The following is a 14,838-nucleotide window of genomic DNA, read 5'->3' as shown; positions in this document are numbered from 1 at the left end:
GTACTCATCTGCTGTTCCACTGAAAACTGTAAATTACTTGTTTCATCTGATAAATATTTAAATGATTTACTTCCATCCAACTGCAGCTTTCAGAGCCAAATTTTCAAAGCATGTCTTTCCTACAGGTGGAGTCATTATCTAAAAGCAATCTTTGAGCAGTTTTATCCCAAAACTTTTTGGATGAAATCAAGAAATCACTGTTAGCACCCCATATTTCTTACCTTTTGCTCTGTGTCCTTGAAGAGCTGGTGGTAGCTCTGAAGTCAGTGTAGTTTCCCCTGTCAGGTCTGACCCTGCAGGGTGGAGACCATCAGTCATCTCTTGAGCATGGTTTGGGGATCTCTGCTCTAAGCCATGCACGTGCATGGCTGTCTTAGAGAACTTCCTCTGTTACTTCTGCACCTCAGTGCCTCTGCTTTTTCTCTTTTTAGCATTGCTGTGTTGCTGAATCACCCATTGCTAATTAGGCCTGCTTAATTTCCAAGATCTTTGGGAAGCATGATTGAGTGCTAGGCTTCTATCAGTTTGGATAATCTGTAGACCCTTCTGTCTGCTGACAGGAGCTTGACTGGCAAATTGAAATTTCTATGCTGTTTTAAAAGCTCTTCAAAATACTAGAATGACAAAAGCTGCCAATAATACAAATTCCTCTGAAATTTCAGGGCTTTTACTCAAATCCCATGAGAGTACTGACTACAGAAACACACCTAAAAGAAATGCACACCTTTGATTACAAGGTAGCAGCATCATTGATGCAATGACATTTTGATGTTCTTCAGCTTAACTTTTCCCATTCCTTGGTGCCACTCTAGGGCAGATCTTCCAGCAAAAGCTCTGACCAAGAGTCTCCTGATGCTGCATCCCATTCTTCTATGGATTTCTTTTTGTATCCAGGCCGATAGAAATGACACACTGTTCACCACTTGAAATTTCCTGGACAGGAAATACAAGCTTTCAAAAAAAGCTGAGGGGAATTAGGTTTTGATTAGGCAGCAAATCTGCCTCAGTCAGTGACATTATGCCATGACTAGAGGTTGTTCAGCTCAGAAAGTACCAGTGACCATTAAAGAGTGTGGTGGATTGTGATTCTCAAAGGTAGTGAATTCATAGTGTCCTGTTCAAGACTTTTTTGATACTTCCTAGCACAAAATTACCGGGGTGGACACAAATGTCTCAGACATTAGAACAGCTCAGGGAAAATACAGTCGTGTTCTGTTCATGCGGACCAGAAAAATGGAGCTCTAAAAAAAGATAGATTTAAAAATAGCACAACCCTCAATTTAAGTGTTTGCTCTCCCTTTGCTACTGAACTGCAGTTATTGCTCCTGAAATAGCTGTTTTGTATTCATGGGGATTGGATCTTATTTTATCTAATTCCCAGGGCAAACAGATACTGTTGTATTCCAACTGATGAGAGAAGCGATAGACCAGAGCTAGCCTACTTTCTTCTTTTACCTTTGTTTTTAGCAAGGGTTTGTGAACATCCAGATTTTCTGGTAACTTTGATATGACCTTGTTTAGCATAAGTATTTAGTGTAGCTGAGTAGTAGGTTTGGTAAAATTGGTATCCACCATGGAATTCAGACTTGTCTGTGTTTGAAAGCCAACCGGAGCAGTAGAACAAGGCACATATTTTAAATGCTGAACTATTGTTTTTTTATTAATATCTTATATGAGTATTCCTTTTCAGGATAATAGCATCTGGCATGGAGTTGATTTGGGTTACTTAATGAGGAATAATAGGCTGGAATATCTCCAAGTGCAGACACACTTTGGGCGTATACTACGATAATTTCCAAAACCGTATGGCATCCTGCAACTGGTGACCTTATATTGTCTCATCCTCTGAGGAAGCTATTTGGGTTTTTTTGACTAGCAAATGGTGGAGACAGAACAATGATTCAGATGATGGTGATTGATAAACTTCAGTTCTATTTATAGTTTCCCAGTTTTTGTAACTCAAACTTCGCAGCTTTGGAGTGGCTGACTGTAAACAGTTTTTGTTACTTTTTTTGGTTTGGGTTTTTGGTTGTGTTCTTAGGTGTTTCTTTTGGTTTTGTTTTGTGGTGGGTTTTTTTTTTTTGTGTGTTTGTTTTTTTTGTGGGTTTTTTGTTTGTTTGTTTTTGTTTTTTGTTTTGGTTTTTTTGAGTTCAAGCAATTTGGTTGCTTTCTTTTTGTCTAATTTGCAAGCCTTTTATATGGTTTGAAGGCTGAGACTCCAATCTAGCTATGGCATTCTAGCTATCTCTGTACAAATAGAGAGGTAATGATATTAATATTTTTGCCCCTAATACAGTTCTTACCTGCTTCAGACAGCATGCAAAAAAATTCGTGTAGAATTTGCTGGTCAGTAAATTACTTCCTTCTAATTGAGAAAGGGGCTTGGACCAGACTCAAGCAAAACAAAACTGCTGGGCATTGTCATTTGGGAAGAGGAAAGGAAGCAGAGGCAAAAGGATGCACAGACCTTGAGGGCATAAACTGTGTGAGCCACTGGGAAGCAGCACGTGCTGCTGGAGAACTCCCTGGTGTTCCAGCAGAATGGTTTGGATGAAGGCAGCTCTGTCCCACCCGAGGTAACCTGGGGGACTCTAGCGACTAGTCTGAACCCTACTGTGGAAGAGCAAAAGCAGCTGTTCTGTATACCAGTCTCTGAACAAAAATAGCCTTTTTTCCTTAATAAAGAGCGTTTCTGTCAGCCAGAAGCAAACCCTGGGGGAGTGGTGATCATGAGTTAATCACACCATCGGGGTGGGGATTAGGCAGTCACTTCTGTCTCCTTCCTCCCGGCGCTGGAGGAATGTGCAGCACATGATTGTAGCACCCTGAGGCTCCTGAGAGCCCAGAGCTGTCCCAGGGCCTGTGCCCTGTCTGAGCCCTGTTCTGTTAAGGAGTTGCTCAGACTCCAGCCAGAAATGCACATTCCACCTCTGATCCTTTAAAAATATCTCAGTGTGTACACAACTCCAGGGACCATTAGGGCAGTAATTATGTATTGCTTCATGTGGGGAAGAGTCACTGGCCCTGGGAGGGGAAGAAAAGCCTGGATGCAAAGAGCAGTGACCAGATGCAGAATCCCCTTGGAAAGGAAAGCCCAGCAGTGAGGCACACACAGGCTTAGTGAATCACTGCCTGGACTTGGAAAGGGAAGGATGGGAAGCTGGTGGTGTGGATGCAGAACAGGATGAAGGAAGGTTAACTCCCTGTCTCCCTCTTCTCCCTCTCCATTCCTTTCAGAGCTGTTCAAGAAACAGAGCCTTCTATTTTTCTACTTGGCCATAATTGAATATATTTATCTCTGGGGGTTTGGCTTTCTTTTTCTTTTTTTCCCCCCAAAAAAGCGGTGTTGCTCTCAGATTCGTGATATTGTGTGGTTAAATCCAGCTCTCTGTAGCACAGCATTAAAAACTGTGGATGCCCTAAAGAGCTGTAAGGAACACTGCCAATTTATAAATCATTCTGCTGTCTTCCACACATTCTATATATAACCACAAATAGCTGCTAATATTTATAAAACTGGAAACATGTTTTTGCTGCATTCTAATTTAGCATGTATTGTAGGTTTGATGGCACATTAAATCTAATCTATTTTATCTGATTTATCATTGCTTGTCAAGTATTTACCCTGCAGAGACATTGACATAAATTACAAATTTTAAAAATACACAGAATTAAAAAACTAATGTGATTGACAGGTACACAGATGAAACTTGATGTAACATTTATTTTCTGATTAGTTTAACTGTAAACTAGATTTTAATACAGGCATATATTACAAACTGTAAAATACAAATGTGAAACTCCCAGTAATATTTATATTCACTGAAGGCGGTTTGGGTTTTTTGTTGATGGTGGTTTTTTTTTTCTAACCACATTTTGGAGCTGAACTGTTAAGAAACACAACTTTTTGAACTGCTCAGCACAGAAATGAGTTGTATTTGCTCTCGCTGGGAGCTGAGGGCTGGGGCTCTGTGGCCACACTCTGTGCATGCCCTGGGCTGGGCTCAGTCCTGGCAGCAGGGATTGCACCACCCGGGGCACAGTGGCAGCATCCATCACACAAAACCCACGTTAAGCCATATCTGAGTGTTCTCAGGAGAGTAAAGATAGGAGGAAGGAATTTCTAAAATACAGAAACTTGTAACTTCCAGCTGCAAAGCGTGTTTGAAGTACAGAAGCAGTCAGTGTTGTGTGGCAAGGGAGGACATGGGGAAGGGTGACAGAGACTTCTTAAAAAAAGATCAGTTAAGCAGAATAACATCCTTTTATCCTAGGAAATACTGAAATTGCATTTACACTAAAACCCTCTCTTGTTTCCTCTGCCCACCTGTATTGTTTGCTCATCATCCCTCCTGCCACCTCTTGCCATCTTCCTCTGTGAGGTTCTTCAGCACAATCAGCAAATAGACAAATGTATGAGCAGATGATGTGTCTTACTTCCTGTGATTTAGTTCCTATATTTAGATTCTGTAATGTTTGGAACTCTTTTAGCTTTAAGCCATTTAAAACAGTATCTGAGATTGAAATACTTCAGTTGGAAATGTTTTTACTCCACTGCATAATCCAAACCTGGCCTTTGTGATTAGAGAGGCTGCAGATGTCCTTCTGTCCTTCCTGGCACTGTTCAGGAGGACACCAGGGCTGGATGGAGATGTCTTGGAGTGCTCTGTTACTCCCTTTGTAAAATGGGTTGTGTTCTGTGTGTAGGTGTTACGAGTGACACAATGTCGATCTCCACAGCTATGAAAGAGGCATGAAATAAAGGGAAAATCCTGTGCCCAGAGGACACAGTTCCCATTTCCATCTTAATTCTTTAAAGAACAAAGATAATCTCTTTTTCCCAGCTTGTGATACAGAATACCTTTGCAGATCTTTTTCCCCCCAACAAAGAAGAGAGAAAAGTGTGTTTTACAAGGAAAAACTTTCCTCTTTGCAAGGAATAGTTTTCTGCAAGTGGCAGGAACCTCATTTCCTGGCCCTATTAGTGCACCAGTTGTAATACATGAGGTAGTAATTCCAGACAGCAGTATCCATGGGCTTTGTGGGGGACAGGGCAGTCATACCCAAGGTTTACCACCTGGTCTGTCTCTCAGCTGCCTTTCAAAATGTTGTCAAATGCTCTCAGAGTTTGCACATCATAAATGTGTCACTAAAAGCAATCAGTATCTGGAGCTCCCTCCCTGTGTTTCAGAAGTGCTGAGCTCTGCTCCTTTGGGCAGTGGCACTGTCAGGGCAGCATGACTTGTCCTCAGGTGGCTCAGGCTGGGGAGGGGCAGGTTCTCTGAGTGCTTCTGATGCTTAGGCTGTTGGGACAAGTGGCAGCCCCAGCCAGTGCCATCCCTGCCTTTCCCACCCTGCTCCTGGGGTGGGATTGCAGCAGGATGGAGTGGAGGAGATGCTGTTTGTCGCAGCAGGGGCCTGCTCTGAATGAAGAGATCTCTCTCTGTGTCTGGGGGTATTTCTGAAAGGGACATTTAGACAGTGCTGATGTGTCCATACTGTTCCCAGTGCAGTCTGGGTGACACTGGAGCTGCAGACCTTCACTGATTTTTACTGAGAGTCCTCTGTATTGGAAGCATGGAGCAGAGGGTGGTGTCCCCAGCATGCAACACCTCTCTTGGTCTTCTGTTCAGCAAGAGTAGAGTAAAAACTTCCATAGGGAATGTTATTTGTGGTATCAACTGACATTTGTAGCAGCAAGCCTCCTTTTCCTGTCCACATGTTACTCACTCTGTGTATCACAGAGTTTAAAATCATGAACTCCTCTCTCTGAGTGGGATTCCCAGCTGTCAGCGCATCACCCATCCATCTCCTGTGTCATCCATCTGACAAGAACCACTGTCAATCTCCACTGTATAATTTTCTGAAAAGAGGAAGTGTTGCTGTGAATGAATTATCAAAATACTGAATCTATTGAAAAAATGGAATTGCTTTATTTCACTGGACAAGCATCAACATTCCCATAGATTCATTTGTGCCTTTCTGTCTCCGGGATCTGTCTGTGTGGGAATGAGAGCACCTCCCATTGCCATATGTTGATTCTCATGAGACCTGTCACTTCCGTTGCTTAAAGGAGCACCAGTGGCCAAGTAGTTTAATCTCAAGATGCAGATTTCACTCTAAAAAAAAGGAGAAGTTGATAAATGAATAGTTAGAGTACGTGGTACTTCTGTAATACTGGGTCTCAAGATAGTTTACTAGTGCTAGTGATTTAAGTCTTGCTCCAACTAGTATGAGGAAGCAGGGAGGAAGCACTGAGAGGGTCTGTGCAAAGACAGAAATGAATCTGTACTGCTTTTAACTCCAGATTTTTCCTTTCAGATATGCCTTCCAATGGTGCTGGTGTCTGAGCACCTCAGTGTGTAACTATTTATTCTGCAGTTACTCCTGCTAGTAGAAAAGTACAGCTAGGTTTGCACAAACCTGTCACATGCTGAAGGTGACTTCTGTCTGAAGAGCTTTGTAGAGCAGATCTGTGAATCTACAATAGGGCAGAGAAAGTTCCTTGATTTAGCAGCTCAGTGTCTGGATTAGTGAAATTGTTGGATTAGCAGCTGTTAGAGTCACTGTAAGTTAATGCTGCAGCAGAATTTGCCCTTCAGCACACTGCCCTGCACTCTGTCAGGCCACGTAACACGAGCCTAAAGGGCCCAGTGAGCATGATCTAGAGGTGATGTTTGGTCAGTTCAGGAGCAGTGCTGGTCCTGCAGGGTGTGTGAGCAGCTCAGGCGGGGCAGGGCCCAGCAGTGCTCAGGATCACACCGGGAGGCAGAGGATGTCAGCGCCGAGCAAGGCAGCACAGCACAGAGGTCTAACAATTAATGCCAGAATGGCAAAATCCTGTGTGGTGAAGAGACTTGCTGAGGTTAATGTGCTGATGTGGGGAAGCAGAAGACAAACCAGACCGCGGGTTAAGGCTGGTTGGAACCGATGACAGGCATTTGGGGGTTGTGAGCACTCTTTTGGATGAGCAACATCTGCAATGGGCTGTGTTTGCCCTTAACTGTGGGAACTGTGGGTTGAAGCAATCCAGCTACATTCAGATCACAGTGCTGTGCAGGCTTTCTGGCTAAATCCAGACTCATTCTTGTATCTTGTGCAAAATGATATGATGCAGCAGCACAGGACCTTTAAACAAATAACACTGAGGCGAAACAAACATAGTGAGAAAGTTAAATATTTCAGGCAATCTAAAAATGTGGGTCTTAAACACCATATTATGTATCCAGATAAAATTACCAGCCTTATTTTAGGTTTCTTTAATGTATTCTTGTCTGATTGTGGCTGACTGTAAAGTACTATTGGTCTAGAAGAATGATTGTGAGCTGACAGTGGTTGTGTCTTTTGCCAAACTGGTTAATATTGTCAGATCTCGAGTCTTCCCTCTGCTGTTTTTCAGAGGACAGGTTTTAACTGGACTGTTGTGCTTGGAAACAAGTGAAGCAGAGACCTTGTTTGTCTCTGTTAGAACATGTGCCCTAGCCTTCTAAATATATGAACATAAAGCAAACACATGTGACACAGCAAAACGTATTTGGCTTTAACTGTCCTTATTTGGCATATTTAACATGAGCAATTACTTCACTTACTTCACAGCATTCCTAAACCTGTGCAGATAAAGAACAGAGAACAGCATCTACAGTAACATGCCCCCGACTTCTCTTTAATTTGCAGTGGTTCTGGCATTTTCCTACAGGATTGCTCACTAATGCTTGTACCTTTCCACGAAGCACTTCTAAGTTTCATGTTTTGTCTCTTTTTTAAGGAATTAGCTAAGAGGACTCCCTCTAAGCATCCCGATCACCCAGCTGTCCAGAATGCTCTGCAGGCAATGAAGACAGTCTGCACAAATATCAATGAGACCAAGAGACAGATGGAGAAACTGGAAGCCCTTGAACAGTTGCAGTCCCACATTGAAGGATGGGAGGTAGGATGCAGGATCAGCAAGCTCCCTGGAAGCTGGAATTTAGTGACTAATGCTGTATACAGGGATTTCTGTTTCTTGTGTGGTGTGTAAATGCTCTTGAAGGTGTGGGCAGCGTCACTGAGGAGTTTAGAATTTGGTGTTTATTTTGGGTGTGCAGGCTGCACACAATTTGTAGCAGAACAAATGGATTATGGAAGGAGGGTGTTAGGGCTAGAATGGACTGACATTTCAAATGGTCAGATCCCCCTTGAAAGGCAAATATATCTAAAAGATGAAATCAGGACTGGTCTAAATAACAGAAGGTTCTTTTTCCGTTCCCATAAGCCTTTAGTTTTTCTGGGAGCTTTGAAACTTATTTCACTTAACTTCATATGGATATTCTGTGTAAAAGATAAGGGTTGGATTGGCAAGCATCGGATCGATCTCTTTGTGTTTGCTCCAGTTTACTCACAGATGTGTTTCTAGTGATGGGTTTGTCAGTAGGTGGTTCTGTGTAGGTAGAAGCATTTTCTATGGACGGGAGAAAAATAGAAGAGGGAGAAAACTAGAATGTGAAGCTTGGGGGAAGAGGAGATCTGGAAAATCCAGTAGAAATAGTGGGAAGTCAGGATGTTGTGCAGAGGATTGGCAGCTTATCTTGTGATGATTTTGGCTGAGGCCTTGGGTCAGTGGAGCTGGAAGGCTCTGGGAGGTTCACCATGGGGAGTCAGTGGTGTTAAACAGCCTCATGGAGAGAGTGGTGTTGACCTTTAGGGAGGGGGATGTTCGGAGTGTCAGGGCTGATCACTGCCAGCTGAGGACGTTTTGTTAGGGGTCATGTCAGCTTCCTCATGTTTGGACTCCTGAGTGCTCTCCAGGACTCTCTTTCGGGTTGTTTTTTATTTTTCATGTATATTTTAAACCTTGCTTGTTTTTTCCCTGAAAGATGTTCTTGGCATCCAGCTAAAGACATGAGAACAACCCAGATATCCAGCTGTGTAATTTTTGGATATCAAGCTCAGCAAGCAAAGTTGTACAATGTTCTATGTAGCAAGACTTTTAGAAGCCGGTGAAACACTTCAGGTTCAATGCAACTCCTGGGTCATCTAGGCAAGAGGCATGGTTTGAACTCTGCAGCCTGAAACATGACTATTAAAGTGTCCATGATGCCATAAATAAAGTGATATCCAGACTGCTCAAAATTTCTAAACAGAAGTGTTTTTCCTTCCCAGTTAGCTGTGGAATATTTCTAAACTCTTCTAGTGGCATGTTGAAAGGAAAACTTACTTTATATATCACAGAGAGATGGTGGATATAATAATATAAATACCATGATGGTATTTTTTTTTTGTAAATGTAAATAAATTGGAAAAGAAAATTTGTGAAGAAACTTGAAACTGATTGACAGTGTCTAGTCTTCACAGTGCAGGGGTCTTACAAATTAGGACTCTGGAATAAAGGGCTGTGTTTATAAATAACTGCTTTTAGTGCTTTCAGATATGTTTCACAGTTTATTCCTAATGAGAAGAGTTCCTAGTTTCTATTTTGCAAAGCAGCAATTCTGAATTAAATACATTTTTAGATTAACAATAGAGTGTTACAATTAACAATAAGTCGCAAAGCTGACTGTAGGAGGAAGTCTATAATGCACACTTATGCCTATTTTTAGTTTATGTGATGGCAGTCTCTCCTGTGAAGTAGAAAGTTTCCCTTTTCTGTTAGCATGATTATGGATTCTGAAGCACTGTATGTATGGTTATATACCATATGTACTTTGCAACAAGGCCTACAGCTTCCAGGTTTTTCAGTCCAAGGATCTAAACTGTCAAAAAGAGGTGAAAATCAGCTTACTTAGGATTGAGTATTCTACAGATATAAGACACATAGCCTGAATGTGGGGAGTGTGCCAGCAACCCAGCAGGAAGGTTGGTGTCACCTTGTGCCTGTGATTGGGAACAGGCTCTACCTTCTCTAGTGTGTGTCTTTAACCAGACCAGTGGTTTCACTGGTTTCTGTGCCTTTGCACTTCCTTTCAACTGCTCCAGCAGAACATCCCTGCTCTGCTCATCAGCCTGTTGCTGTCAGAGCCACCCTCAGTGTTTCCACACGGAGAACAGCATCGTTTTCCTCCTGCAGAGCCTCCTTGTCCTCGAGAGACAGGAGCTGGGACTTCACGAAGAGCAGGAGTTGTTCTTCAGAGCAATTTCCTCAGTTCAGCATTTTTTCTTTAACATCTCCCCCCACGGATCTGCGTCTCCCTCTTGAGCACAACCATCCTGTCAGTGTCCTGGCATCACCCTGGGGGCTCTTTGTGAGACACCCTGCAATGAGGGCACGTGTTAAAGTGAGCCCAGGCTGGGAAGCCACTGGAGGCCTGCAGCTTAGTCAGAGCTCTGCTCATCACAGTGAGCTCTGCTCAGATGCATCCTTTTGGAATCCACAGAACCCTTGGAGCTCTCTGTTATGGATTAGTTTCAGTCAGGTCAGTTTGATTCTGGTTAATCCTTCTGGGAAACAAAGATTAGTTTCAAAAAAGGGAAAAGAAAAGTAAAGGATACATAAGAAGACCAATTTTTGTATGCAGTGCTTTTGTTTGCTTAGTAAAAAACAAGTAAATATGCCATTTCTATTACATATTAATATTTCTGTGGGCAGAGCTCCTCCTCAGTTACTTTTACTGAACAATTGCTACATATCCCCTAATTCTCAAAGTCTGAAGTGCCATGGGGAGCAAAACCCCCATCCCAGAACAGCAGGAGTTGGAAGATACATGTTAGTGCTCAGACTGATCAGTCACTTCATAATTGCCTGTAATTTGCAGTTCTGCCAGCTATGATGTTTTCTTTTTCTTTCCTTCCTTCCCCCCTCCCCTGCAGCTTGGTCCCACTTAGAAAGGTGAGAAATTCTGCATTGTCTCTGAAAACATCAAATAAATCTTACTGTGTTTCTTACTATTGAGAAACCTCTCGAAATGTTCTAAATGGGAAGTAGGGAGGCCAACAGCAAACAGGAAATGCATTGACAGTTTAGATACTATCATGATGGGTCTGATGGAAAAATAAAGATTCGTAGATTTTAAAGTGAGAAGCAACTGTTTTAGTCATTTACTTTACTTCCTGCACAAAATAGGTCAGATAATTTTACCCAGTGATGCTTGTGTCAGTAAAAGATTGATTTCAGTTACTGATGTCACTGTACTTGTTGCTTTTGCTGTCTTTGGGTGTCTTTTGGAAAATTAGGTACTTGATCTTGAGGTGCTCTGGAGTCTTGATTTCTCCATGGGCAAACCATGTGAGGAAGATGCTTTTGTGTTGCACAGTCAGTTGGTTTCTGTTCCTATTTGTGTGTGTTCTAATAGGCTTTTGGGGTCATAATTCTAATATAAGTGATTTCTCTTGGACACAGTAACAAGTCATTTTCAAAATAACAAGTTCTCTTTTCTGGACATGTATTAAGTCTTTCCACAGAATGATTAAAAAACTAAAAGAATATCAGACAGCAGATGGAACTATTGCATCTAGCTAGTTCTTGCATCACTCTATCCAGAATGTATAGAAAGGCAAATGTGGAACACATAAATTGGTGCTGCATCCGTGGCAGCCTTTGAAAGGTCTGGGGTCCCCAGCACAGGAAAGACATGGACCTGTTGGAGTGAGTCCAGAGGAGGCCACAGAGGTGATCAGAGGGCTGGAGCAGCTCTGCTGTGAGGAAAGGGTGAGAGGATTGGGATTGTTCAGCCTGGAGAAGAAGAGAAGCTTCAGGGTGACCTAATTGTGGCCTTCCAGTGCCTGAAGGGAACTTACAGGAGGGTGGAGAGGGACTGTTTACAAGGGTGTCAGGACAAGGGGGAATGGCTTCCCACTGACAGAGGGTAGGTGTAGATTAGATATTAGAAAGAAATTCTTCCCTGTGAGGGTGGGGAGGCCCTGGCACAGGTTACCCAGAGAAGCTGTGGCTGCCCCATCCCTGGAAGTGTCCAAGGCCAGGTTGGGTGGGGCTTGGAGCAACCCGGGCTAGTGGAAGGTGTCCTTGCCCATGGGAGGGATGTGGAACGAAGTGATCTTTAAGGTCACTTGCAACCCAAACCATTCTCTGATTCTATGAAAGAATAGCAGCTTCCTTGTTAACTAAAGAACTGTAGAATCACTTTTCCTAGGAATATCTCAGTAACAGTTTGGGGAGTAAATATTTGCGAGTGCTCTCCTGTGTTTTTCAGGTTCTGGCCGTGCTCCCAGGCTGCAGTGTCTGAGCATCAGCTCAGGTCCCTGGGATGGCAGAGTGTGCAGGGCTCAGCCTCTGCTGCCCGTGGCTCTGTGGCCAACTGCTTATAAGGACTCCAGAAAAGAGAGACCTGCATGTCCTCCTAACAAAAGAGCTGGAGAGACACCCCTCTAGTGAAAGGAGTTCTCAGATGGTGGATAGGGATGTGTGTCAGTGTCAGAGCTACCATCACCTTCTAGAAAGCTTTCCTAAAGCATCACTTGTGATGTTTGCAGTGGTAGCTCAGGGTATGAAGGGAAGACTCATGGTCTTGAGAGGCTCACAGTACAGCTGCTTTGAGAGTGAAAGATCTCTTCAGAACCACAGTCCCCATTTGTTTAATGGGGAAGATTTATTGTAGTGTATGAAGACTCAAAAGAAGTGTTTGTAAGAGAAAACATGATGTGTTTAGCCATGTTAAGAAATTGAGGCGTTCCTCCTTAGGAGTGCATAATTTATTTCACAGTTTAATGGCATGCAGATAAAATAACAGCATTTGTGTACTCACAAATTAAAGTCAAAAATAAACAATGTCTCTTTTTTTATGTTTCAGGGATCAAATCTGACAGATATCTGCACACAGCTCTTGCTGCAAGGGACTTTGTTAAAAATCTCGGCAGGAAACATCCAGGAGAGAATGTTCTTTCTATTTGATAATCTGCTGGTTTATTGCAAGAGGAAATCCAGGTGAGTCCCTCTGTATTTTCGGGTTTATAAGGGAACTATTCAGATTTGTCAGGAGAAGGTGTGACCAGTTACTGATCATTCCCTGTTGCTCTGTAGGGCTGAGTCACAGGTGGGACCTTCCTGTTCTTGACTGTTGCTATTACTTAGGCAGTAGGGAAGAGAAATCACTATGTGGTAGATAAATATTCCAGGCAGTAACAGAGTCCCCCCCACAATCCCTGAGAAGTCCAAAGAAAGGAGTTACACCAGTGCAGCAAAAGCACAGGGTGGGTTGTTACAGCTGAAAAGCTTCCCAGGGCAGATGGGTCTTCAGGAGTGATGTGAAAGTGCCAACTTTCATTGTGAGATTATTCCAAGCAGAAGAGGGTGATGTGCAAAATGATCTAAAGCCGAGCAAGGGGAGAGTGGAAGACTAAGAAAACATTACATAGATGCAGAGCCCAGGGGGGTGAGGAAGAGATGAAGATTTGCAAGTTGCCGTCAGTGTTTGCAGCCCACGTGCTCTGTGCATTGTCTTCCTTTCCTGTCCTAGTAACAGTTTGTGCATCGTGCCAACTAAGAAACCTTAATTATTATTAAATAATGTTATTAAAATAGCATTGACAGAGTGGAGGGCATCTTGCTTCTGCAGCAATTGTACTGTGTTTCAGTTCCTGAGCTTTTCATCTCCACAGCTCCAGTCTCATGTCTTGGTCTGTTCTCAATTTACAATGCATTCTCTACACTCCCTTCTCCTCTTCCTTCCTTTCCTGTAATATCCTCCTCCTGTTTCAAGTTATGGTGATGGCCAAGTGTAATGGCAAACCCAGCTAGAAATTCTGTAAAACCAGAGTGTTCTCTCCAAAGAAATTCCCCCCCTTCTTTTTTTTTTTTTTTTTGTTCAGTGAAAAATTTTAGAACCACTAAACTGGGAAAATTGATTTCAGTAATTAAGTTCAGATTTTTTGTATGTATAATGCTGAATCTATACAACATAAATACAAATTATTAGGTGACATCTACATTAGAAATTATTAGAATGAAATATGTTTGAATTAAATTTAGAAACATTTACACCATTCGGTCTTATATGGCTTTTAATGTTATCTACCTGAAGCATTCTAACTCTGAAATGAAGTAAGGGAGAGGACACATTTCATTTGGACACTTTACCAGATTTGTCAAAATGAAAACTTCTATGTGAAACAGAGTTCAGAAATTTGTGTGTTTTATAACAGAAAACTATTCCTTAAAAAAACCCCAAACAGTTAATTTGATACTAATCTTTTTCTTCTTCGGAGCTCTTTGAAGCTGTTTTTCTAGTCCTGTTTGTAGTTCAGGTCAGCCTGGCTCCAGCACTGGCCAGGCAGTTTTCCCAGAATACTAAGATTTAGAAAACAAAGTGTTCTACTGCCTTTTAAGCAGAACTTTCTTTTTGGGCAGGAGATATTACCGAGCTCCTCTGTCATTTGGCTTCATTCTGGAGGAGGCTGGTGTAACACTTGGGTTTTCCCAAGGGATCAATATTGTTTATCTTTGTCTGACAGTGCAGCTTGAACTGATGGATGTTCAGAATCTGATTTCCATTAAAAAGCATAATATTTCATTAAGTCTGCTGGGAATTGCCTAATGTAAAAGATATATTTAGATCACTGAATGACTTTAATTTTGGATATTTCTGCTGTCTAGCTGCTATTTATAATTAGTCCAGGATGGAAATCAGTGTCTTTTACTTCATGCTGTTGTGCCCAGTGGCTGCTTGACAAACAGTGACATGTTAGTGGGACACAGCTTTAAAAAACCTTAACCCCCCCAAAAACTGTCTGTCTGTTCCTATTTGGGATTGAATAACTTGGTTCTCATCTCACTTGTACTGTACTAACTTGTAGAAATCGCTGGAAGCAGAATTCAGGCCTCAATCTTTGATAAGTAGTCAATGCAGCATTCGAATCTGGACATCAGATTTTTTCACAATATTGTAAGTTAGGAGTAGTGTTGTCGAGACC

General features: G+C 42.3%; 1 protein-coding gene across 2 annotated transcripts in view; it reads left to right on the top strand.

The window, feature by feature from the left end:
* The window catches only part of PREX1 (phosphatidylinositol-3,4,5-trisphosphate dependent Rac exchange factor 1), a 146,781-nt gene that overhangs the window by 71,689 nt on the left and 60,254 nt on the right, over positions 1 to 14,838 (top strand). For both annotated transcript variants that reach the window (XM_032704963.1, XM_032704961.1), the window contains exons 6-7: positions 7,766 to 7,927; positions 12,720 to 12,853. In XM_032704963.1, coding sequence (XP_032560854.1) covers positions 7,766 to 7,927; positions 12,720 to 12,853 — 296 coding nt within the window. The remainder of the gene's footprint in view (positions 1 to 7,765; positions 7,928 to 12,719; positions 12,854 to 14,838) is intronic.

Source organism: Chiroxiphia lanceolata, chromosome 17 (assembly GCF_009829145.1).
Source record: "Chiroxiphia lanceolata isolate bChiLan1 chromosome 17, bChiLan1.pri, whole genome shotgun sequence".
Classification (NCBI taxonomy): domain Eukaryota; kingdom Metazoa; phylum Chordata; class Aves; order Passeriformes; family Pipridae; genus Chiroxiphia; species Chiroxiphia lanceolata.
This window is presented reverse-complemented; position numbering and strand designations above follow the sequence as displayed.